Source organism: Lynx canadensis, chromosome E3, assembly GCF_007474595.2.
Source record: "Lynx canadensis isolate LIC74 chromosome E3, mLynCan4.pri.v2, whole genome shotgun sequence".
NCBI classification, from domain to species: domain Eukaryota; kingdom Metazoa; phylum Chordata; class Mammalia; order Carnivora; family Felidae; genus Lynx; species Lynx canadensis.
In genome coordinates, this window is record NC_044318.1 from 2,032,340 (window position 1) to 2,057,165 (window position 24,826).

The following is a 24,826-nucleotide window of genomic DNA, read 5'->3' on the forward strand; positions in this document are numbered from 1 at the left end:
CAGCAAGCTCGGCGGCCGCCTTCGGCCCCCCCGCCCGCCGCCGGAAGTGCAGGTCGAGCTTCCGGCGGCGGCCCGTTTTGGGGCGGGGGGCGGTTGCCGGGGGTGCGCTCCCTTCTCCGCGCCGGGTAGCCTGGCGCGCGGCGGGCTCGGCGCGGGGTGAGTGGCTCGCGGCGTCCCGACCGCAGGCGCCGTCCCGGCCCGCGGTGTGGCCCGACCCCGATGGGGCAGGGGGAGGCGGCCGCACCGGGGGGCCCTGCTCGGCGCTGAGGCGGCGGGGGCGGACCCCGCGGTGTCCCGGGTCCCGGGCTTCGGCAGAGCCCACCGCAGCCGGAGCCTGGAGCCGCGAGCGCTCCTTGGTGTTAAAACAGAGCGGGTGCGAGGGCCTCTCTGCTTCCGGCGCCACCCCCCGACAGGCCGCCCCCACGTGGGGAAGAGAGAGGGGGCGAACGTCGGGGACTCCACCCTGTGCCCCCAGTCGGGCGGCGCGGCAGCCGGCCTGCTGTTGGCCAGGCCTGGGGGTCCTGGGGTCCCGGAGGTCTGCAGCGGGGCAGGTGCAGGGGAGCTGCTCCTGAGATCTCTGCTCGTTTCCTCGGCGCAGAGGCGGCCTCTGGTGCGTCCCTGCCCACCATGGCCAAGCCGACAAGCAAGGATTCAGGCTTGAAGGAGAAGTTCAGGATTCTGTTTGGGCTGGGAACCCCGCGGCCAAACCCCAGGTCTGCAGAGGGCAAGCAGACGGAGTTTATCATCACGGCGGAAATCCTGAGAGTGAGTGAGCTGCCTGCGTCTGTCCTGCCAGCCTGTCGGGAGGTGCGAGGAAGGCTGGGTTTGGTCCCTCACCAGCTTCTGCCAGAGATGGGTTGCTGGCGACTGGCTGCTCAGGGCTGCTGTCCCCAGTAGCGCAGAGGCATATGTCTTTCCTTCGGAGATTCAGGGAGTCAGGGTCCCGGGGACTTGGTCCAGCACACTAGAGGTAGTATTCAGGCGTTAGTGCAGGAAAACCTATCCTACGGACATGGCCTAAATGCCATGGCCGGCTTCCCCTTGTGATCAGGAGGGTAGCCAGGCGTTAACTGGTAATTTGTGAGTTCCTGGGAGGAGCGGGTCTTTGTTTTCCCGTGTGCGTGGTGTGAATCTTTCCACCACACGCCTGGCACCGCGTTTTATAAATGTCGGATTTTTGCCCTTGTGAAGTTTCCCATTCAGAAACAGCCAAAACGTTCATCGGCTGGTGAACGTGTAAAGAAAACATAAAGGGAATGAGGCATTGACCCCTGCCATAACGTGAGTGAACACTGAAAACATGCCGAGTGAGAGAAGCCCGGCACAGAGGCCCCCACATAGCGTGTGATTCCATGTCTGTAAAGTGGGCAGAACAGGTAAATCCATAGAGACAGAAAGTTTGTCGGGGCCCGGGGGACGCGCCATGACTGCTCCCAGGTTTGAGGTGAGGAGAATGTTCTGGAATTAGTGGAGGTGGTTGCGGGCAGCGTGAATGTACTAAAAACTGAATTGTACAGTTTTAAATTCCTCAAATGGCTGATTTTGTTATGTAAATTTCATCTCAACGCAAAGAAACGCAGCCTTGAAAAAGACGAGTGGTCTATGATCACCCCACTGAGACGGAGCAGTAAACTCCGGGCGATTCCTGATTCCAGAAGGACCCGCAGCAAATCTCCAGTGTGGGAGATGCGGTACAGCTCTCGGCGTGGTCTGTGATTGGCGGTTGTGGAGACCTGTCGCCTGAGCGCCAGCCCCTTTGCCTTCTTTCGTGTCTCTCCAGGAGCTGAGCGTTGAATGTGGCCTCAACAATCGTATCCGGGTGATAGGGCAGATCTGTGAAGTTGCAAAAACGAAGAAGTTTGAAGAGGTAAGGTCTGCCTCGGTTGGCTGCTGAATGGCGGGGAGCTGTTGGGAGGGCTTGTTCGGCTCTTTCTGGGAACAGGGTTGGCCGCTAACTGCTAAGCCTAACCTGCATCTTAGTGATGGGGAATCTTCTGGAAACACGTGGAGTATAACTCTTAGGGGTCAGTCACACGTGGAGGGACTGAGGCGTTTCCGGCAGTTCCAAGACAGGGTTTACGGCGATTGAAAACACGTGCTTGCGTGCCCTGTCACGTTTCAGACTTGGGGGCAGGGAAGTAAAGGAACGTCAGCAAAGAGCGTGAGTCAAGGCTTAGCAGTTCTGGTGTGTTCTGGGGAGAGGTGTCTGCTTGTTTCCGGCAGATGTTTGCGGGCTCTCTCCGGGCATCCCGAGGACAGAGTGGGCAGCTGTCAGGAGAGCACGTCAAGAGCTCTGCTGCAGCCTTGTCTCGAGTTTGCGTGAGCGACTTGGGGGGAGACTTGGACTTAGCAGATTGGCATTTGCTAAGGGGGAGGGGAGAGCAACCAAGATGTCCACAGCAGGTCGTCTAAAACTTGCGGGCTACTCGTCAGCCGGAATAAATGTGACAGTAGGCATCTGTGTTGGGAAATTGTGGGTGTGGGCGTGCAGTGGCCCGGCTGCCATCGCCTGAGTAGACAGATAAGCCCGAGAGGCTGGCAGAGTCCACAGGCTCGGTGTCTGCCTGTTGTTGTGGCTTAGGTTGCATCAGTAGGAGTGTTGAGCATGGGACAAAGGAGGAGAAGGTTCCAGAGTATGCTGAAGTAGTCAGGATGTCGATGAGACAACGTCTAAGAGACGTTTTAGTCCCCTCCTAAGAGAAGTGAGCCCAGGAAAGGGTGAGTGGTCAGCAAACCCTGGTCGAAGGGTTAACGTGGAGAAGAGAAGGTGACGTGTGAGAGGCTGACCCTGGGTGGCCGTGGGGAACAGGATCCCTCTCCGTGTGCTGAGTGGGGCTTAGTGAGAGGAGGCAGATTCCAGAAGCCTACACGGAGGTCTTGGCCATGGTGTGGTTCAGGGCGGCCCTCAGCTGGTGTGTGTACACAGGGAAGCCAGAGAAGTGGGGTTTCTGCCTCAGGCTGCAGACTTGGGACCGCCTGGTTCTGAGCCTCCTTCGGCAAGCTCGAAAGGGGGCTCCTGGCTGATCTCTGGGGCAGCCGGGATGACTCCCCTAGCCTGCTGCTCTCCTCCCTTCCCACAGGCTGTGGCCGGGACCGGTGGGGTTAAGTAGCTTGGAGCTACACCTGTGTCAGGTTCAGGGTCATGTGGGCTGTGCCCGGTACACGAGGCATGGGCTTGAGAGGAGTGGGTTCTACGTCCAAAGGACTGTTCGGCTCCGTGCTTTGCTCATGGTACTGTCCCTTGAGTTGAGGGGCCAGCACACCCTAATTGCTGTCCCCTCCCTTCTGGTGGCAGCATGCAGTGGAAGCGCTCTGGAAGGCCGTCGAGGACATGCTGCAGCCAGAGCGGCCACCGGAGGCCCGGCATGCGGTGCTGGCTCTGCTGAAGGCCATCGTGCAGGGGCAGGTAACGGCGGGTGTGTGCGCCGGCGGAGCTGGGACGGGTGGAGGGGGTGTCGTGGGGCGGCCCGCTGACGGCCCCTGCTGTGCTGTGCGTGGACTCTCACCTTTGATGAGGGTGCCGGGCAGGGGGGGTCTGCTTCCCAGGGGCTCCGCAGCAGGACCGCCTGAGTGCGCATCCCCCCTGGCTCTCCTGCAAATGGGGGTGCTCGTTCCTTCCTTCTCAGGAGCGTTTTGGGGTGTCAGTGAGGCGTTTCGTGTAAGTTGTCAGGGGTGTGCCTGCCACGAGGGAACGGTAGTTATGTGCTCTGGCTGCCCCCATCCCCCTGCCCCGGCTACTGTCAGCCTTCCCTAGAACTGCGGGCGGCCTCACCATTCCTGTCTGGAAGGCACCCTTTCCTCTTGGAGTTTTCCTCTGGTCCTCCAGCTGCTTGCAGAGGCCTGTCGCCTCCCAGTGCGGTTACGCTGTATTTGTCATCGTGGGGCACAGACGTGTCTCTTCCCAGCCACTAGCCCCATGAGGGCCTGAACTGTGTTGTCCCCTGCTGTGTGCCACCACCGTGCCCGGAGCTCGCACGCAGTAGGTGCTCTATACGCACACCTATCTGGAGCTGCTCCGATGTGCCCAGTGTGCCCCCTACAGTCCTTTCTGTGGGAAGGAGAAAGGGTCCCGGGGTCAGGAGTCCTGGAGCCCAGTGTACTTCCTGCATGGCCCACAGCTGCTCCGGAACCCCAGCTGGGGGTCCTGGCGGGACTGCTGACCTTGTGGTTTTACCTTCAGGGGGACCGCTTGGGCGTTCTCAGGGCCCTCTTCTTTAAGGTCATCAAGGATTACCCCTCTAATGAAGATCTCCACGAAAGACTGGAAGTTTTCAAGGCCCTCACAGACAATGGGAGACACATCACATATTTGGAAGAAGAACTGGGTGGGTGCCGTGTCGGGTGTGAGGTTTCTCTGGCATTGGGGATCAAATTTGATCCGGGTTGCCGCAAGGCTGCTGAGGCCGAGAGCGAGTGCTGCAGTTTACAGGGATGGCCTGCAGAGGGCGCGGTACCGCGAGGTTCCGCTCACCTGTGTGCAACCTAGATCAGCTGCCCATCTCCCCCGGGGAGCCTGTTAGAGATGCACAGTCCTGGGCTTCACTCCAGCCCCGCTGGCTCAGAATCCCTGGAGAGTGAGGCCTTTTAGCGGGGCAGCAGGTGGTCTGAGTGTTTTGTAGGGAGAGTGTGCTGCTGACCCAGCATCAGTCTGTTTTATCAGAGTGCCCTAATTTCTGGGTTTCTGGGGCGCTGGGGCCATCTCGCCATGTCTCCTTCCTGGTCCTCTGCTCCGGGCCTGACCTCCTAGCCCTCTCCTTGGCTGGCCTTCCTCTCTTGTCCTGATGGGGTGACGTTTCTCTGGGACTCGAGGTTTCTTATCACTGCTGTGGAGAGAAGACGAAGGACAAGTCAGTCTGACTCGGGGCCAGAGATGGGCCTCAGCTGTCAGTTGGTCCCCAGGACAGGTGCTGACTTGAAGCCTGTCCTCAGGTTTTCTGAGGTTATTTGGCCAGTGGTCAAGAGTGGCTTTTTGTCTCTGTTGAGAGGCACTCGGGGAGGGGGAGGGGGCCAGGAATTGGCCTCCTGGATGCGTGCTTGGTGATGCTCACAAGCCCCGCATCCCGGGCTCTGAGCATCAAACGCACAAACTCTGCTACTGCCTCTCAGCCTAGATGCCCTCAGTGCATCGTGGGGGCTGGTAAATTCCTGGGTCCGTGACATGCTGACCTGTTGGGCTCCAGCGAGCCTCTGTCGGCTCCGTGCACGGCGTCTTGTCGCACGGGGGCCAGGGCTGCGGTTGGCTGCAGTGAGAGGGACTGGGGTGTCTTCCCGGGGAGGAGGGGAGTGGGCAGTACATTGTCCTCCCCTTCCCCCCAGCTGGGTTTGTGCTGCAGTGGATGGACATCGGCCTGTCCTCAGAGTTCCTTCTGGTGCTTGTGAACTTGGTCAAATTCAACAGCTGTTACCTGGATGAATACATCGCATCAATGGTCCAGTAAGAACAGTTCCGATAACGTTCCTCCGACCGCAGTCCTGCCGCCTCGGGCTTTTATTTTAGCTCTGTGTTGGGAATAAAGCTGTTGAAGTCAGCAAACGAGGGGAGAGGTTGGAGCAGCCACCCACGGCCACCTTCTACCTCAGTTGATGAAACGATAGCATTTTCTCTTTCATAGACGAGTAACGTTGCCCGATGTTTCTTGACTATAAGTTTTGGCATCATTTCTTTCGAAACACTCTGTGAAATTCGTGAGGGCACGGGTGGGGTCTTGTTGGTCTGTATGCCCAGCCCTGAGCAGTGGCTGGCACAGAGCGGGCACCTGTCAGTGGGTGAGCGGAGCCCTGAGGGGGACGAGTCCTTTCTACAAGGGGGACTTGTAGAGTCACCAGAAAGTGAGACAGAGCCACGCAGCTTCTGGGAAACGTCCCTCCACTGACTTGGCATTTCTTCCAACAGCATGATCTGCCTGCTGTGCGTCCAGACTGTGTCCTCCGTGGACATAGAGGTCAGTAGCTGGTCCTCCCAGGGACGGTTCCTCTCCCTCTCCTTCCGGGCAGGCCAGCTGGCATAGTGCTTGACAGCCTAAGCTCTGGGGTCAAGGCCTGCACTGCCCCTCGCTGGTCGTGTGGCTCTGGGCTGGCTGTAGTAGGAAGCACGACTGGTTGGATGATCTCCGCCGTGGGGGTCATGGTTGAGGGTGGGATGACCCACAGTGACGGGTGACACTCGTCACTCTTGTTCTAAGAAGGCCGCTTTGGCAGTGGGGAGGTGTGATAGTCACTGACTAGACGAGGGCGGGAAGGAGGCTGAGGGTGTCCCCCCTGCAGGTGAGAGGTGGGGCAGGGCCGACGTGACCCCTCTCTCCACCCCGTCAGGTCTCTCTGCAGGTGCTGGACGCCGTCGTCTGCTACAACTGTCTGCCGGCTGAGAGCCTGCCCCTGTTCATCGTCACTCTCTGTCGTACCGTCAACGTCAAGGAGCTCTGTGAGCCTTGCTGGAAGGTGGGGGTCTTAGCTGTTGTTCTGGACAGTTCTTTCCTGGAGGGATAGGACAAGGCCCGTCTCTCCGGTGAATGGCCATCTGAGTCTCAGGTGGCCAGACCGTGCCCTGGGGAGGGGAATCCAGTAGCATTTTCCCAGGCGGTTGAGCTGAGGTCAGGGTTTTGGGGGCATTTTGGAAGCTGCTGCCTCTGCTTGGGAGGCGGTGGTGGAGGGCCCAGCCGGACCTGGGGGGCTCCAGAACAGTGGCTGCGTGAGGCTGGCCCACGGGGCCCGGGGCTCCTATCTGCCAGTCTCTGATGATGGCGTGCTGTGTTTCCCAGCTGATGCGTAATCTTCTGGGCACCCACCTGGGTCACAGTGCCATCTACAACATGTGCCGCATCATGGAGGACAGGCGAGTGTGGGCAGGGCCCCGGGGGGACCGGTGAGGGCGAGGCGGCTTGGTCCGCGGCCACAGAGCCGCCTTGGGGAGGCTGGCTGTGCTGGGTCCTGCCTAGCAGAGGCTCACAGGGAGCTTCCCTGTCCCTCTGGCGCCTGCTCCAGAAGCTTGCACTAAAGCCAGAGCTTGTGTCTCCCGTGCCCGGCCCCTGTCCTCTCTGCTGCTGGAAAGTCAGAGCATCCAGAACCGAACCCGAATCTACCACCCCCCCTTCGGGCCTCCTCGGGGGAGGCCGCCTCACTGCTGATCCTGGTACAAGGCCCTTGCCCTCACCTCCCACAGCCAGGCTGTCACAGGTCTCTCCCCACCTAGGGCCTCCGCCCCTCTGCCCCCCCCCTCCCCACTGGCCTCCTGTACCCTCTCACGACCTCTTCGAGTCCCTTCCTCCGCACAGCAACTCCATGCCCTTTTCCCGGCACCATGGGACAGTGGCACCATTTGCTCGGAGCCAGGGTGGCTCCCACTGCTCTGGGGATAAGAACGAAACCCCCCGTCAAGGGTAGGGCCGGGGTGGCCTGCCTTGCCTCCGCCCGTGGGCCTCTCGCCTGTCCTTGATCTTCTCCCGGCCGCCCGAGGCCTCTGCACATGCCGCCGCCTCTTGCTGGCGTGACCTTGGCCGAGCTTCTGCATGTGTTTTGATGTAGCATGGTCCTTGGTTTCCTGACCGCCTGAGCCAGTTTTGTTCTTTTTTTTTTTTTTTTTTTAATTTTTTTCAACATTTATTCATTTCTGAGAGACAGAGACAGAGTGAGTGGAGGAGGAGTAGGTAGACACAGAATCTGAAGCAGGCTCCAGCACTGAGCTGTCAGCACAGAGCCCGATGCGGGGCTCAAACTCATGGACTGCGAGATCATGACCTGAGCTGATGTCGGATGCTTAACCGGCTGAGCCACCCAGGCGCCCCTGAGCCGGTTTTGTTCTATCCCGTGGCTTCCCCTCTTAGCTGTCATTTGAGCTAGAAACTTGGCGTTTCCTTCTGTGGTTCTCTGGTTCGCACGTGTGCCTCTTACACCTTCGGCAGCCGGAGGCCGGGGACTTTCTCTCACCTTCGTGCCCTGGCGTCTGGCAAGCGTGGGGCGAATGCATCGCTTAGGACGTTGAATCTGGTTGTTGCTACTGGCCCTTGTTCCCTGCCCGCCACCTCTTTGCCAGCTTTGCTGCTGGCCCGTGAGAGCTGGGGCCTCGGGGAGGCCGCCTGGGCTCCGCTGACCTCTGCTCTCTCTGCGGAACGCTTTCAGAGCCTACATGGAAGACGCCCCGCTGCTGAGAGGGGCCGTGTTCTTTGTGGGCATGGCTCTCTGGGGGGCGCACCGACTCTACTCGCTCAAGAACTCCCCGACGTCCGTGCTGCCGTCGTTTTACGAGGTACGGTGGTCTCTGTGCGCAGGGAGCAGGGTCGGGGACTCCACAGTCACAGGCCGGGCACAGGCCCATTCGAGGTGGGTCCTACTGCAGGGGCTGAGGTGCCGTTTGCAGCCTGGGGACGAGATTTAGGACCACTGGAAGGTTTTATCTTCAAGCACACCTTGTATCTTACGAGCTTTATCTTCTGTAAATCGGCATCAGAACCGAGTAAGATTCCCCCCGGTTGGTGGTTTTATGTCGTCAGGCGCTAATCTCACTCTTGCTGTAGCACAAGGCCAGCGAAGTAGCTCGCTGCCACGGTGCTGACAGTGTTCAGAGCGCTTGCCGTGCACGTTGTCACACAGCCGTCACGGCTCCTGGTGAGCTGGGGCCGTCACACCATCCTCTCAGCCGCCGCGTCGTGTCCAGGCTCACGCTCCCTCTCCCGAGCTGCTCTTCCCGCCGTGCCTCTGCCTCCCGCGGCGTGGAAGGTGCGGTCCCTGCACAGCGCCTGTCCCAGGGTGGCTTTCACATTCTGCTAGGCTGGTGAGCCAGTGGCCCAGAATTTGTAGTTAATGGTCTCGCTGAGTCCAGCCCTTTGGAGCCGGTGTAGCAAATGCTTGCAGGCTCCTAAGATCCTCTTTCTGTGGCCGTGACAGAAGTGTGGGGACCGAGTCCCCCTAAAGCCTCTTAAGCTAGGTTTGGAGGGCCGTGTGAAGGGGGGCTCCCTATGCATGAGCAGGCAGAGGCTGACCGCCAGGTCTCTTGTTCCAGGCCATGACCTGTCCGAACGAGGTGGTGTCCTATGAAATCGTCCTGTCTGTCACCAGACTCATCAAGAAGTACCGGAGGGAGCTCCAGGCTGTGACGTGGGATATCCTGCTGGACATCATCGAACGTCTGCTGCAGCAGCTCCAGGTGAGGCGGCGGGATGGCCGGCGGCCCAGGGCGGACCGCGACCGGGCGCTGGCCGGCCACAGGGCCCTTCCCAGCTGGCTGTGGATCCTCGGGTGGGGCAGGCTCACCTCACCGGGGGACGGCCCCCTGTGCGTTTTGCTCCCCTCCCCCCAAGCCTGCTGAGGCCACGCTGATGGTTCTCAGCGGTGTCATGTGGCCGCCCACTGAGGATGGCTGGTTTTGCCAAAGCTGCTCCGTGGTTTGGAGCAGGAATACGCGGGCGAGCAAGGGGGCAGGCTGGTGTTGATCCAGACAGTAACACAGCAGATTCCCTTCATGGCCCGTAAGTGGCTCCCCAGAGCATTCAGCACGCCACCCGTGACTTTAGCGTAGCTTTGGAGGAAGCGTTGGCCGCATCAGGAAGGGGCAATGCTGGCGGCACGGGAGCCGCAGAAGAGACGAGGCTGTGTCCGGTGTGGCCTTAGGGCTGGGTCTCCTGGGGCACTAGGGTGGGTGGTGTGCCGGCAGCCAGGCCGGCGGGCGGGGGACTGGAGCTCGGCAGCGACTGGACTCTCGTCCCTCAGGGCTTGGCTGCTGGGCCAGACCCGTGGAGCGGAAGTCACTTCTGTGTGACTGCACTTTGGCGTTTCAGAGCCTGGACAGCCCGGAGCTCAGAGCCATCGTCCATGACCTGCTGACCACAGTGGAGGAGCTGTGTGACCAGAATGAGTTCCACGGCTCGCACGAGAGATACTTCGAGCTCGTCGAGAGATGTGCAGACCAGAGGCCGGTGAGACCTCTTCTCCCTCAACTGGGCGGGGCCTTGGTGCTTGGGCAGGAGGCTGGTTCAGGTCAGGCTTCTGGGGGAGAAGTGGGACCCCTCAGCTCTGGGGGCCATGGCCCTGCGGGTCTGAAACCAGTTTCCTTGAGTTTGAGATAAAGGGCTAGCAGGCTCCTGCTTTTCTGGGGTCTGTGCTCCAGCAGGGAAGTTTGCTGGGGCATCAGCAAGCCGAGCGAGCGTGGGTCTGTTAGAGTCGGTGCTAGCCTAACCATCAGCTTCCTCCCACCTGTCTGGAGGAAGGTGCTGGCCAGCTCCAGGGACACCTGCTGCTTGGTGCGTCTGCCCCCGGGCCACAGGCTTTGTTGGCACCAGAAACGCACAGCCTGATGCCAAGGCTTTGATGTGGGTTTTTAAATGAATTTTCACTGCTGCCGTTAGAGCCTTTGTCGTGTAGACTTCCCACCTTGGGCCTCTAAGTGGCTGGCGTCCCCGAGGAGATATGCCCCCCCAGGCCAGCAGCACGGGCCATATGTGTGTGTGTGTGTGTGTGTGTGTGTGTGTGTGTGTGTGTGTGTGCGCGCGCGCGCGCGCCCGCCTGCGTGTAGGAAACCCTCCTCGAGGGCAGAGCGGCTCCTTAATGCCAGGTGTTTCTTATTTTGACAGGAGTCCTCCCTCCTAAACTTAATAACCTACAGGGCTCAGTCCATCCATCCGGCAAAGGACGGCTGGATTCACAACCTGCAGTTACTGATGGAGAGATTCTTCCGGTAGGGAGCCTTTGGAGGGCTGTGTCTGTGCTCTGGGCCCAGTCTGGCACATAGGGAGTCAGGGCTTTCCTTTTTCCCTTTTTTCTTTTTTTCATTTCTTAACGTTTATGAGAGACAGCGCGCATGCGCGCGAGTGTAAGTGGAGGGCAGAGAGAGAGACAGAACCCCACGCTGGCTCCATGCTGTCAGCGCAAAGCCCGATACAGGGCTCCAGCTCACAAACCGTGAGGTCGTGACCTGAGCTGAAGTCAAGAGTCTGACGTTGAACTGACTGAACCACCAAGGCGCCCTCCTTTCTCAGTCTTGAAAGGACTAGTTCTCCCTGTGCAGGAAAAGGTTTGTTTTCCAGTAGGACAGAGTCCTCTGAGGCCCCTGCACTTAATTTCTTCCTGTCGAGTGGTTGTGTAAAAAAGACACTCTCTCCAAGGGCTGAGCTCTCTGCCCCTTTGCCCAGTGTTGGGTCTAAATGTCGAGAAGCTGGGCCCTGTGCAGGGTCTACCCTGCTGCAGAGGTGCGTGGTTCTGGGGGCTGGGGCCCAGGGGCAGCCCTCAGACTCAGGCTACAGGTGAGCTAGGGCCTGGTGGAGGCTGAGGCTGGCAGCCGTGCCTCCCCCCACCTCTAGCAGCTGTGTTCCCACCACTGTGTCCAGCAGCCGTGTTCCCCCCCACCCACCTCTAGCAGCCGTGTTCCACCCCCACCTCTAGCAGCCGTGCTCCCCCGCCCCACCCATCTCTAGCAGCCGTTTTCCCCCCCGCCCCCCCCCACCTCTAGCAGCCGTGTTCCCCCCCCATCGCCGCCTCTAGCAGCCGTGCTCCCTCGCCCCCTGCCCACCACCACCTCTAGCCGCTGTGTCCTGCCCCCAGGAATGAATCCCGCAGTGCTGTGCGCATCAAGGTGCTCGACGTCCTGTCCTTTGTGCTGCTCATCAACAGGCAGTTCTATGAGGTACGAGTTCTGGTGGGGGGTGGGACACCGGGATCAGTGGGCTCGAGGTGCGTTTGTGAGCTGTGCGGGCACTGCGAGTCTCCTGGGTGTGCCCTGGACTGTGTAGCAGGCTTTCTTAAGTCCACATTTGCTCCTTTGTTACTTCTTGCGTCCTTCTGTTGTCCGGAGCCCCCTGCCTGGCCTGTGTTGAGCCTAGAGACCAGTGAGGGGCCCTGACTCCATTCCCGCCCGCAGGGATCTCGCCCCAGTAGTCACCTAAAACACAAAGATTCTGGACACAGTCTTGCGTGAGGACGTTTTCTTTTTGCTTCGGTGTCACTCTCTCTAATCCCAGCTTGACCTCGGTGGTTCCAGGCCCTGCCTGTGTCTCCACTGCCAGTTTTTTCCCTCCGGCCCATCACGTACTTGGTCTGTGGCCAGAGTCCATCTGTCCTTCAGAGACATCCGTGTGCCCCTGCCCTTGTTCCCCTGCCTGTGTCCCCTTTCCTCCAGGAGGTGCACTTCAGGCTTTGCCCCTCTCCCTTAGCCAGCCTTCCTGCCATTGCCCGTGTTCCCAGCACCTGTCCGCCCTCTGCCACCCTCTTAGCTTTCCCTTTGTCTGCATCTTTGTCCCTTGGAACCCAGTTCAGTGCTGCCTTTTCCAGGAAGGTCCTCTGGGTTCTCTGCTCCCTCATGTCAGGGTCGGTCTTGTCCTGCTCTCTGTTGCTGTGGTGCTTTGTACCTGCGGCCCTGAAAGCTCTTGTGGCCGGTTATCGCGGACTCTGTGATGTCAGGAACGAGGTCTTCCTACCCCAGTGCTCGCACACGGGGGCCCTCCGCCTAGGAGTGTTCTGAACCGTGACAGTGAATGTCAGGAGTAGCCAGGACGCTCACTGCTGCATCACACCTGGGCCCGGGCCCGGCCACGCAGAGCATCCCTCAGGTGCTGCCACGCCTCTGCTGCACGTGGCTCACATGTGCCCACTTGTGCCGCCACAGGAGGAGCTGATCAGCTCGGTGGTCATCTCTCAGCTCTCCCACATCCCGGAGGACAAAGACCCCCAAGTCCGGAAACTGGCCACCCAGTTGCTGGTGGACCTGGCCGAAGGCTGTCACACCCACCACTTCAACAGCCTGCTGGACATTGTGGAGAAGGTGAGAGCCCCTCCGGCGGGTACCTGGGCCGCCAGAGGGACCCCTCTTTGTGGCAAAGCCCTGCAGGCGGCAGTAGGCTCTGGGCTCTCTGCCCCCATTCTCCCCAGGGCGATCGGTGCGCCTTGCAGGCAGGGCTCCTCCCACGGCAGGGACGGGCAGCGCTGGAGACCTGGCCGGGCCCGCAGCTGGGGCTCCTGGGGGGGCGGCCGGGAAGCAGGCTTCGGCCCAGTACTGCTGCACAGTCAGCGCGTTTTTCTTTTAATGCTGAAATACGCTGCAGTTTCTGAACGGTCGGTCCCTCGGGTGTGTGAAATGCAGCTTTTGAGAAACAGGAGAAAGTATCAGGTCTGATGGTTGCTGCCGGAGGGAGGCCTGAACCGCGAAGGTGAGCACACGTGTTCTCTCTAAAGGTGATGGCCCGCTCCCTTTCCGCACCCCCTGAGCTGGAGGAAAGAGATGTGGTGGCATATTCAGCCTCCTTAGAGGATGTGAAGACTGCCGTCTTGGGGCTCCTGGTGATCCTTCAGGTGGGCCTCTGCTCTTCTGGGAGGTTGCGGCGGCCAGCTGCCTGTCGGGATGCGTCTCCTGGGACCCCGGGCACCCCCTGGGGGCTGCAGAGGGCAAACTGGCAGTGACCCAGACCCCTCCGGTCGTGGGGTGCGGGGCTCCCGAGAGCTGTGGGGAGGGGTGGACAGGGTCGGCCAGAGCAGTCTGTGCGGAGATGCCCCTGAGTCAGTGCCGGGACTGTCCCCTCAGCTCTCACCGCAGGCCCGCCATCGACGCTGGCCCCGTGGGCGCCGGGGTTCTTTGAACAGCTTTGTTGAGATGTAAGTCATAAACCACGTAACTCATCCACTTAAAAGTGTGAGGTTTGGTGGCGTTTTCAGTATCTTCAGAGTTGTGTGGGCATCACTACGGTTTTAGAACATCCTCGTTCCCCAGAAGGAACTCCGCACCCGTTAGCCACCCCCCGCCTCCCCTCAGCACCCCTGCCCCTGGCAGCCTCTGGTTCGCTTTCTGTCCTGTGGGCCTGCCTGTTCTGGACGCTTCGCAGAAATGGAATCCCACACCGCGAGCTCCTGCGGCTCCTCCCCGTGGCGGCAGGCGTCCGTGCCTGCTCCTCTCACGCCCACGGCTCGTAGTCACGTGCCGGTGTGCCTTGCCTGCGTCGTCTTTGTCGCTCGATAGACACGGGTTCTTTCCACCTTTTGAGTCTCGTGAATCACCCTGCCGTGAACACTCCTGTACAAGTTGCCGTGTGGACGTAGGTTTTCGTCTCTCTGGGGCTCCCGCCTAGCAGAGGAGTCCTGGGTCAGACTCTGTGCTTCGTTTGAGGAGCCGCCAGCCTGCCTTCCTCTGGGCTCGCTCCATTAGACCTTCCCGGGAGCGGGTGTGAGGCCCCGCTTCCTCCACATCCTCGCCGGCGCTCCTCTTCGGCTTTTCTTGAGTGTGGCCGTGCGGGTGCCTGGGAAGTGCTACCTTGCTGTGGCTTGACCTGCTTTCCCCCGATGCCTGTGACGAGCGGCCTTTCATGTGCCGATCGGTCACCGGTGTCACTTTGGGCACAAGCGTGTGCACCTCTTCTTGCTGTTTAACTGGGTCTTTGCCTTTTTGTTGAATCGCGAGAGCACTTTGCACGCTGTGAACAGGAGTTGGTTGCCAGTTAGAGGGTCGGCACATACTCTTTCCCTCAGTTGGAGCAGCATGTCCTCGCCCTCCTGTGGCGTGGCTGTCCCCCCGTGTCCCTGAGGGTCGCTGGGGCCGTGGCCTCTCCCCTTCATGCCCCAGACAACCTCCGCCTGGCCTCTGCCGTCCGTCTCAAAGCACCACAGTGTGCGTTGAGGTTACTTGCCGGTGTCAGTATTCCGTGAAGCAGAGTGTTCGAGTCAGTTGCCTCGGAAACTTGCAGTTCATGAGCTGTTCGAGGGCGTGGCAGTTTCCCATAGCGCTTACCCGTGACGACGCTCTGGTGTGCGAGCGTGAACTGGGGGAGGAAAGCCGGGCAGCCCATCCCCGGTGCCCCTTCACGGGGGCCCAGCTCTCTTGACCGCCGTGACGTGTGAGGGAGCATGCTGGGCTGAGGGGCCTGTGGCCTGAGCGCCCCCAGGTCCCTGCCGCAGAGACGTGAGAGAGGCCATCTGTTACCCTCCCCTGGGACCCCAGCCCTGGAGACCTGAGGGTGGGGCCACAGAGCCAAGCTGTTTCCTAGTTGTGGCAAAGTCTGGGGCCAGGCCGGTTTTGTTTTCTTTTTATGTAATTAAAAAGTCATCCATGGGGCGCTTGGGCGGCTCCATCGGTTAAGCGTCCGACTTCGGCTCAGGTCATGATCTCATGGCTTGTGACTTCGGGCCCCATGTCAGGCTCTGTGCTGACAGCTCAGAGCCTGGAGCCTGCTTCGGATTCTGTGTCCGTCTCTTACTCTGCCCCTTCCCCGCTTATGCTCTGTATTTCTCTCTCTCTTAAGAATAAACGGTAAAAGGGGCGCCTGGGTGGCGCAGTCGGTTAAGCGTCCGACTTCAGCCAGGTCACGATCTTGCGGTGCGTGAGTTCGAGCCCCGCGTCAGGCTCTGGGCTGATGGCTCAGAGCCTGGAGCCTGTTTCCGATTCTGTGTCTCCCTCTCTCTCTGCCCCTCCCCCGTTCATGCTCTGTTTCTCTCTGTCCCAAAAATAAATAAACGTTGAAAAAAAAAAGAATAAACGGTAAAAAACAGCTTGATAAGTCATTTATGCGTTCACTTAAACAGTATACACACAGCAGAGAGTTAGATTGTCTCTCTTTCCTGCAGACCGGGCAGGCAGCCGTCCCGTCCTCTTCTGTCCTCTCTGGACCTGCCCCTGTGTTGTCAGCGTTGTGTCCGGCTCCCTCCCTCCCCCCACCTTGTTTTGTTAATGAGTTGTCTTTAAAAAGAATAGCAGTGACACGTGTTTTAAGCCCTCACTGTTCTCTTCAAGAGTACCACGGACCACAGAGGGGTCCCTGCTGCCCCTCGGTGGCCCATGCCACCCCGAAGCCCCCCACACCAAAGTCTCACCTGGCCTCTCCCAGGCTCACCTATCAGGGAGGTGGGGCAGGAAGGGGGCTACAGTGGGATGACAGCCCGGTGGCCGGTGAGTGGGCCCCCTTAACCCTCCTCGAGCACCCCGGGGCCTCACGCCTGGTCTGTCCACTTTCCTGGTGGCAGAGAGAACGTGCTTCCAGCCCACGGGGGTCTTGTCACCCATGTTGCCGAGTGGTGGGCCATTGGACAGATTTTCCTGATTTATTAGGAGAGTTCCCATTGAGGGCGTGAACGTGTCGTTGTTCCTGATTTTTTCCCCATAACTGAGAGTATGCACGTGTGGAGTGTCCATGGGACGAAGTCCCTGGACTGGAATTAGTGGCTTGAAGGGTCTGTGCCTTCCAGGGCATGGCAGACCCCTCCCAGTTACTTGGGGAGGGCTTGTCCTGGTTCCTGGGCACGAGGGTGCTGGCCGCATGGCTGCGTTTCAGCCTGCTGCCTTCCGAGCGAGCGGCGTGCTCTCTCTGCAGACCAAGCTCTACGCCTTGCCTGCCAGCCACGCGGTGCGTGTGTACGAGACCCTCGTCAGCCACCTGCAGCTCCACTACAAGCACGGCTATACCCTGCCCATCGCCAGTAGCATCCGGCTGCAGGTAGGAGGGCCAGCCGGCTGTCGGTGGCCGTAGTGGAGCAAGCTGCGCCTCAGGGCTGCCCACGGTCCCTTCCTGGGGACCTGCTGGTGACATCGGGGACCTCACTCCGGGGAGGTGGCAGGTGGTCCCAGGAGGGGACTTTGGCGGACTGTTCCATCCTTAGCACCAACTGTGGCTGCAGCCTCCCCAGTAGCTGCTGCCCCTCCCTTTGCCTGCAGTGCGTGTGCCTCTGCGTGTGCAAGTCTGAGCCCTCCCGTGGCCTCAGGTGTGAGCAGAGAAAGGGGACTGCACTGTCTTTCAGGGTGGCGCGCAGCCACAGCCTGGTCTCTACTGGGGCTGTGGAGTCTCTGGGGGCGGGGTGCGGGTGGGCTGGGCGGGGCTGTAGGGCGCAGGGGCGGGGCTACAGGTTGGGCTAGGTGGAGGGGCGGGGCTGGGGGGCGGGGCGGGGCGGGGCTACAGGTTGGGCTAGGTGGAGGGGCGGGGCTGGAGGGCGGGGTGGGGCGGGGCCAGGCGTGGAGGGTGGCTGCTGCTGAGAGAGGTGGCAGGACTGACTGCTCTGAGGGCACCGCTGAGCAGAGGCCTCTGGGACAGAAACGCTGGTCCCTTCTAGAGCATCCACGTGTCAGGCAGCCCCGTCATTTGGGCAGCCCAGTTAAGTGACCTGTTGTTCATTGGAGGAAGTGACAGCACCCGAGCAGGGTTCTGGTTTTTTGGCATCCTGGGCTGCGTGGTGCTGCCCAGCCGACGTGTGAGATGCCCTTTCCCTCCGTCGCTGGGGCGGGCCCCGCTGTGCCTGGCATGAGGCCACGGTGTTGTCCCTGCCGTGGGGAGGGCGCACCTCTGCGGGCTCTGAGGGAGAAGGCAAGGACGCCTGCGTCTCGGCCTCGGTGCCTCTTTGTGCACAGTGGAGTTGGGGCGCGTTGGCTGTTAGCGGGAACGGCCCTTTCTGAGAGGTGCCTGGGTGCGAGTGGACGGCCCGGCGTTGTCCCTGCCTTGTTGGACCTTGCTTTCTCTCTGCAGGCCTTTGACTTCCTGCTGCTGCTGAGGGCGGACTCCCTGCACCGCCTCGGCCTGCCCAGCAAGGACGGGGCTGTGAGGTTCAGCCCCTACTGCGTCTGTGACTCCACGTGCGTGTCAGCCCTGCTTCTCCAGTTCCGGGCCGTGGCGTCCACCGCCGTCGGCCCCGGGGTGGCCCTGGGTCTGTGCGAGTGTCCAGAGCCGTCCTGACGACAGTGTGGGGCGGGGCCGGGGGCCAGCACCTGTCCTGACCCCGTGGAGTGGGGGCTGCGGCCTCAGGGCTCCTGCCACTTGTCTCCACAGGGAGCCAGAGAGAGGCTCTGAGAAGAAGGCCGGCGGCCCCCTGTCGCCTCCCACCGGGCCGTCCGGCCCAGCACCTGCCGGTCCCGCTGTGCGGCTTGGCTCCCTGCCCTACTCCCTGCTCTTCCGGGTCCTGCTGCAGTGCTTGAAGCAGGTGGGGTGGCTGGTTCCTCAGCTGAGCCAGGGCACACCGAGCGGTGGTTGGTGCCGCCCACGGGGCATGGTGCCTGTCTCTGTAGCGGCGACCTTGGTAGGTTCACCCCAAGGTCACAGCGGGGAGCATCCGCCGTGCGCAGCCATCACCCGGGGCTGGGCACGGAACCGAGGAGACCTTCCTGCCTCTGGGCGACGGTTGTGGTAGGATGTGGGGGCGGGCAGGCAGATGGCCGGGATCGCGGGACTGGTGTGCCTCAGAAGGAGACTCGGGTGCACTGAGCCCCGTTTGGGGGCACTTGGAGGGGCAGGTGAGAGGTTCCAGTGGCAGGAGTAAGCCGAGCCTGCAGGCAGGGTAGGTGCAGTCCTGGTGGCAGGAGGCAAAGCTGGGGCCGTGACACGGAAGGGGAGGGGCAGAGGCCTATTCCCATACAGGGTCCGGGGAGAGGTGACGTGGCTAGCAGTGTGGCACGGTGGGGCTGGGAAGCCTGCGGGGGCTTCGGTGAGCCCTCGAAGGCCACGGGCAGGGAAGCGGCTTCCCTGGGGCGCTGGGCGTTGGCACTAATGGCTGCCGTCGGACACTTCCTGTGAGAGTCTCGAGGCCTCGGAGTCACAGGTGGGATCTGGGGAGCGGCTCTCTGGTTTGGTGGCCACTGAGCTTACGGATGGCGGCCTCCGGAAGTTGCGGGGGGCTACGACCACGTTTTCCCGTTGCCGTGTGCCCAGGTGGATTTGGGTCCTAGAGAGTGTGTGGGGGCTTGTGGATTGTTCAGGAACGCTTGCCGCCTTCTCTTTGAGCTAGTACACGAGCTTTTTCCTTGCTGCATGTTCACTGTGCTCTGGGTGGGCGTCGGGCAGCCTGTGGGTCACTGTGGGTACACGGGGAGGGGGTCAGGTGTGGGGAGTCCCGGGGCCGGCTCAGAGGGGAGAGGCGGTAGGGGCCGTGCACCGGGCCTCCCGCTCAGCCTGGCCTCGGGAGGGCGGCCGCCGTCATGCCGGGGTGAACTTTCTCGGAGGGGCACGTGCTTCTCGGGCTGCGGGCACAGAGGGCGTCCAGAGGTCACGCAGCTCAGACTGCCCAGCTCAGACTGCGCTTCGGGCCCTGAGACACGTCTTCGGTCCCCGCCGAACGGCCCTTTTTCCTGCAGGAGACGGACTGGAAGGTGCTGAAGCTTGTTCTCGGCAAGCTGCCCGAGTCCCTGCGCTTCAAGGTCCTCATCTTCACGTCCCCGTGCAGCGTCGACCAGCTGTCTTCCGCCCTCTGCTCCATGGTAACGTCACCATCCACATCGGGGCTGCACCCGGTGCCTTCCTCCCAAGGACCGTGAGGCCCCGGGAGGTCAACCGTGGAAGCCCGAGAGGGCGGTCTCCCCCAGAGACAGACCCCTGTGTGCAGCGCACATCGCGTGTGGGGCCCTGTCCTTTCCCAGCTCAGGGGTCGGAAAATCGGAGGCCTCACTGAAGGGCTCGTGAGCCAGATGTGGTATTTGGAGTCCTTCCACCGTCTTCCTCACCCCTCACCGGGGCTCCTGTGACACGCTCATCCCCTCTCCGACTGTCCGTAGCACACCAGCCTGGGCGCCCCCTGCTGCACACTTCTGGGAAAAGGCAGACCCTTGGCCAGAAAAGGAAGTGGGAGAGCCCCCACCCCCGGGGCTCACGAGCCCTCCTCGCACCGGACCTGCATTCTCACGGGCTCCCCCGCACCCTCGGCCCCCTAACGGTCTGCCTGGCTCTCCACCCGGGCCTCACGTGGGGGGCCTTGGTCTTTAGCTTTCAGGTCCCAGAACTCTGGAGCGGCTCCGAGGCACCCCGGAAGGTTTCTCCAGGACCGACCTGCACCTGGCTGTGGTTCCTGTGCTGACGGCGTTAATCTCTTACCATAACTATTTGGACAAAGCCAGACAGGTACCGGGTGGGGGGGGGGGGACAGGTGAGCTCATGGTGCCGGCATTGGAAAGCCTGGGTCCCAGGATGTTTGCTCTAGCCGCACGGGCCGGACGTTTTTCTCATGATCCGGGTGGCTGCTCGGCCGGGAGCTGGCCTTGCTTCCCCCGTGGCCGCCGGACCCCTGCTGGCGCGGCGCTCCCGCGTTCCCTTCCGGGTGGTGTGGGCTTAATGCGGTGTCGACTGTCGACCCCACGTGCAGCAGCATTTTTTCTCTCTGCGGAGCCCCGCCTGCTTGTCCCGCCCTGGCTTCAGGACAAGCGCTGAGCCACTTGGCAGAGCTGGACCTGTTTTGAGAGGCCAGGCAACAGGGTCCGGGACGCCTGACTTCGGTCTGCCTCCACATCTGTCGTCAGGTGCAGAAGCACACGGCAGCGCTCCTCCCCTTTGTTCCCCACTGCTGGGCACAAGGCCCGTGCTGCCATCACATTGGCTATCTCGGTTAAAGTCCCGATGCTTCGCGGTCACTCTGCCTTCGTTGACGAGGGAACTGAAGTCTTAGGTCGGGTGGTCTGCTCACGGTGACAGCTGGCAAGGAGTGGGGCCTCGACTAGCCTCGGGCCGCTCTGAGCCCGCATTCCTGGTCGTGGCAAGGTCGGGAGCTCACGGTCCCCGTCCCCTCCCTCCCTCCCTGACGGCACCGTCTCCTATGTGGCTCGGCCTGGTTCGTCCTGGCTGTGCCCCGTTGGGCAGCAGGCCATGCCGGGGTGAAGGTTTCCCGAGAACCCTTGAGGCCCAGGGTGTTCCTGGCGGATGGGGCTGGCTTCAGGGAAATCGAAATCCTCCACGGGGCCCTGAGCTACCGGCTGGTTTGGCCTGAGGCTGTGGCTTGAGCGGGAGCTGCCTCCTGCTGGGTACTGGCTGCCCGGAGCTGTGTGGGCCTCTGCCCGTCTTGCTGCGTCGGGCGGAACCTCCCCCGTAGTAAGGTTCCGTGACCGGGGGGGCTAACGGGCCCAGCGTGTCCCAGCTCCGGGGTTGGCCGAGGAGCCGGGGCGGGGAGCGTCGCCTGCCGGCGTTGGCCGGTCGGAGGTGCCAGGAAAGGCCTGACCAGAGCTGCCCTGCTGTCCCTTCGCCTCGGGTGGGTCCACCTCCTGGCCCTGTGCTGCTTATGCGCTTAAGGACCTGGGATGAGGCGCTTCACCTTCCTAAGCCTTGGTCTCCCCCTCTGTAGAACATTCTGGAGTGGGGTGAGGGGAGAGAAGCCTGTGTGTGGGCAGGGGCAGGGGTGCGGAGGGCCGGCCTGTGGCGGGCTGGGTCTGAGACCCCCGTGCTGCCCCGCAGCGGGAGATGGTGTACTGCCTGGAGCAAGGCCTGATCTACCGCTGTGCCAGCCAGTGCGTGGTGGCCCTGGCCGTGTGCAGCGTCGAAATGCCCGACATCATCATCAAGGCGCTGCCTGTCTTGGTCGTGAAGCTCACACACATTTCGGCCACAGCCAGCATGGCCATTCCACTCCTCGAATTCCTGTCAAGTAAGCATCCGCCTGCATGCTTGTCGTTGGGGGGGGGGGGGGGGGGCGGGGGGCGCAGTGGACTCTTGGGTTTGGGGCTGCAATGTACCCAGAATAACCTGTGTTGACTTCTCTGAGCTCATTTTGCTATCTCACTTGGGACATAGGTTAGTGCGCGGTCTCCATGGAGCACCTGTGCTGTGTCATGCTCTGTTGCCTCAGGGCCTTTGCACTTCCTACCCCCGAGCCTTAACTGCTTTCCTTCCTGGCCTTCGAGTGGCTGGCTCCATTCTCATCCTCTTAGTTTAAATGGCATTGAAGCCTCTGTGTTGCCCGACATGGGTCCCTGCACTTGGCCTGGCTCTCGACATCCTCTTTATTCTCCTCAGGGCACACACCCTGTGTGTGAGCTCTGCCGAGGGGCTTTGCTGATTCGCCTCTCAGACTGTGACTTCCAGGAGCTCGGGCTGCCTCACTCACCCCTTCGTTCCCAGTACTCTAGCGCTTGTCTGGCCCTCAGCAGGGTGGGGGACGGGAGCAGAGCAGGCCACCAGCACTTCTGTAAAGGGCCACATGTTGGCCTTTGCTGTGCCTTCTTTTGGTTCGTAGCTTTTAAAAACATAAAAGCCGTTTTTAGTTCACAGGTCATGCAGACACAGGCCGCTGGCTGGCTTTGGCCCGGGGACCGTGGGTTTCTGGCCCTTGGAATAGAAAGCTGAGGGTCGAGGGAAGGTCACGCTCAAGGAGGCTGCGAGCTTCACTCCTTTGCAGCCCTCTTCAGTCAGGGTGGCCGCGCCGGCTTTTGGAAGTAGCACAGGACCCTGGGGACACCGGGTGTGGGCCTGCCTTGGCCCAGGCCCCCTCACCGGCCGTGTCCCTGTCCCGCAGCTCTGGCCAGGCTGCCTCACCTCTACAGGAACTTTGCCGCTGAGCAGTACGCGAGTGTGTTCGCCATCTCCCTGCCGTACACCAACCCCTCCAAGTAAGTGCCGGTCATGTCCCTCCCTGTGACCTGGGCCAGCCCGTGGCCACTTGGAGCAGACAGCGTGCTGGTCTTTTTTTTAAAAAAAGTATTTTAAGAGACAGTATGTGCCAGGGAGCAGGGGAGGGGCAGAGAGAGAGGAAGAGAGAGAATCCCAAGCAGGCTCCACGCTGCCAGTGTAGACCGATGCGGGGCTCGAACTCGCGAACTGCGAGTTGACGACCTGAACTGAAATCAAGAGTCGGACGCTTAACCAACTGAGCCACCCAGGTGCCCCTGCGTGCTGTTCTCAGTCCTAGGACGGGCCTGTGGCCTCTGGGCCCCCTTTCTGTGCTCGGCTTGGCACATCAGCCTCGGGGGCCTGGACCGGGCCAAACCGCTTGTCTTCCTCCTCAGGTTTAATCAGTACATCGTGTGCCTGGCCCATCACGTCATAGCCATGTGGTTCATTAGATGCCGTCTGCCTTTTCGGAAGGATTTTGTTCCTTATATCACTAAGGTAGGCCGCAGGAGCTCAAACTCCTTGCAGGGTGGGACCTGCTTTGCTCCTGGCTGCAGTGGGGTGACGGTCAGGGGAGAGGGAGGTGGGTGTCGTCGGGTGCTGTGCTCACCGTGTCCCAGGCCTGCGGAGGGAGGACACATGGGGGTCAGTCCCCCCGGCCTGCAGCTCAGCTCTGTTCCACTGCCAGGGCCTACGCTCCAATGTCCTCCTGTCTTTTGACGACACCCCGGAGAAGGACAGCTTCAGAGCGCGGAGCACCAGTCTCAACGAGAGGCCCAAGAGGTGCGGGCCTGCGGAGGGCGCGCCCAGTGTCTGTGGAGGGCACGGGCCGGGGTGGGTCGGCGAGCGTGGCCTGTGTGACCGGCACGGTGGGGTCTGGGCTGACCTGTTGCCGCTGGGCTGTCTAGCGGAAAGGGAACGTGGCCGAGGGGATGCCCCGTGCGGGCCGTGCTGGGCCCCAGGGGTCCCGGCGTCAGGTAGGGCAGGGCCTGCGATGCTGCTAACGCCCGCATCTAGCTGCAGCGGCCGGCGCCGTGGCCTGCAGCCAGTCCCGGCCACGGAGCACCGAGGTCGGACTTGCCGACGGGCTCAGGGTGCCAGCCATAGGGCGTCTGGGTGGCCCGTCTCCACCCAGTGAGCCGAGGGCTGCGACAGGGCAGCTGTGGCTCCCGGGAAGCCGAGTACCTGGGCCCGGGTGAGGAGGAGCTCCAGGGCCCTGTAGTCAGCCCGGCCTCGGGCCGCGGTCCCCCTTCCCCCTGAGCTTGCTGTCCAGCCTGCTGCCAGTCAGGGGACACGCTCCCCTGTCCCGTCACAGCCGCTTTTGCCAAAGCCGAGAGCCGTGCTAGGCTTTGTCTCGTCTGCACCTCACCGGAACGGCGACTCCTCTTTCTGCCCCCGCCTTCTGCCCCAGCTTTTCAGTTCTCCCCTGGGGGGGTGGGAGGGGGGGAGTACGGCATTTTCCAGAATGACCAGGTCATCGTGACTTAAAGTTAAAAGCTGGCTTCTTAAGCCCGGGTCGCTGGGGGCCCGGGACCTCGAACTAAGAACCGGCCTCTCTGAGTGGTGACCTTTGGGGCCTCAGCGCTCCCTGCTCCCCGAGCTGGGTGGTGCCGGCCGCAGGGCTGAGGCGGGGGGGACGCCTGGTCAGCGCAGCCTGGAATCTGCCGTGCGGAGCACTCCATACACGTTTAATTTGCACTAATGTTCTTTGTTTTGGTACCGTGACTTTTTCTCAGTTATGTTTACAAGATGTATTTTCATGCGTTTTTGTTTTCTGTTTCTTCCCCCTGCTAACTGGCCTCTGGCATGGTTTTTTGTTCATCTCACCCGCGGGCTGTCCATCCTGACCCCGTGGCCTGTGACCTTTCCTTCTCATCCCTCCAATGGCTTGCTCTCCCCTCCCGGGAGCTGGGCTCTCTGGGGCTTGGGCCTTCCTTCCTCACCTGGTAGTTTGAGGATAGCCAGACCCCCCAAACAAGGCTTGAATAACTCCCCACCCGTGAGAGAATTCCAGGAGAGCTCTGCAGCCGACGCCTTCCGGTGCCGCAGCATCAGTGTGTCTGAACATGTGGTCCGCAGGTAGTGGGCTTCTTCGGGTGGGGGGCTCAGACCCTGCAGCTTGGCCCGTGCGGCGGCCCTGCAGGCGGGAGCGCCCGGGTGGCGGTGCATGGGGCGCTTGCATGACCTCGTCGCCTGGCCGGAGCTGGAGGAGCAGGAGACAGAGGCCCGTCCTGCCCAGCCCAGCCCTCGGTCCCGGGGAGCCTGGTGGTGAGGGGTGGGAAGGTTGCATTCTGTCCCCGAGCCTCGTCCCAGCACGGGCTGGCTGCAGGCCTCCTCGGAGGCTGGCCTGGGAGCCCAAAGCAGGGAGGGCGGTAGCTCTGAGGAAGCCAGGCACCCGATGGCAGCTGCCCACAGGCCTGTCCCCGGAGGCGAGGGGCCTCTGCGTATGAAAGCAGCGCCCACGGGGGACAGGAGGGAGCATGCTCCTGGGATTGGCTTTCGCATCCTCTCAGGTGGACTTTGTTCTTGAGCTTTCTCTTAGTAAAGGTCCGCTTTCTGGGGCGGCTGAAAGGGCGCGG

At 61.6% G+C, this 24,826-nt stretch overlaps 1 protein-coding gene across 1 annotated transcript in view; it reads left to right on the plus strand.

The window, feature by feature from the left end:
* The first annotated feature begins 77 nt into the window (after positions 1 to 77).
* TSC2 (TSC complex subunit 2) overlaps positions 78 to 24,826 on the plus strand; it is a 35,238-nt gene continuing 10,489 nt past the window's right edge. Inside the window, 26 exon segments of the mRNA XM_030301140.1 lie at positions 78 to 156; positions 599 to 765; positions 1,781 to 1,867; positions 3,296 to 3,406; positions 4,181 to 4,325; positions 5,317 to 5,434; positions 5,894 to 5,942; positions 6,313 to 6,438; positions 6,759 to 6,832; positions 8,116 to 8,242; positions 8,996 to 9,139; positions 9,771 to 9,908; positions 10,563 to 10,666; positions 11,530 to 11,611; positions 12,590 to 12,745; positions 13,156 to 13,272; positions 16,275 to 16,397; positions 17,418 to 17,524; positions 17,718 to 17,868; positions 19,016 to 19,138; positions 19,641 to 19,775; positions 21,096 to 21,285; positions 22,153 to 22,246; positions 22,643 to 22,745; positions 22,936 to 23,030; positions 24,198 to 24,326. Coding sequence (XP_030157000.1) covers positions 628 to 765; positions 1,781 to 1,867; positions 3,296 to 3,406; positions 4,181 to 4,325; positions 5,317 to 5,434; positions 5,894 to 5,942; positions 6,313 to 6,438; positions 6,759 to 6,832; positions 8,116 to 8,242; positions 8,996 to 9,139; positions 9,771 to 9,908; positions 10,563 to 10,666; positions 11,530 to 11,611; positions 12,590 to 12,745; positions 13,156 to 13,272; positions 16,275 to 16,397; positions 17,418 to 17,524; positions 17,718 to 17,868; positions 19,016 to 19,138; positions 19,641 to 19,775; positions 21,096 to 21,285; positions 22,153 to 22,246; positions 22,643 to 22,745; positions 22,936 to 23,030; positions 24,198 to 24,326 — 2,966 coding nt within the window. The 5' untranslated portion in view covers positions 78 to 156; positions 599 to 627.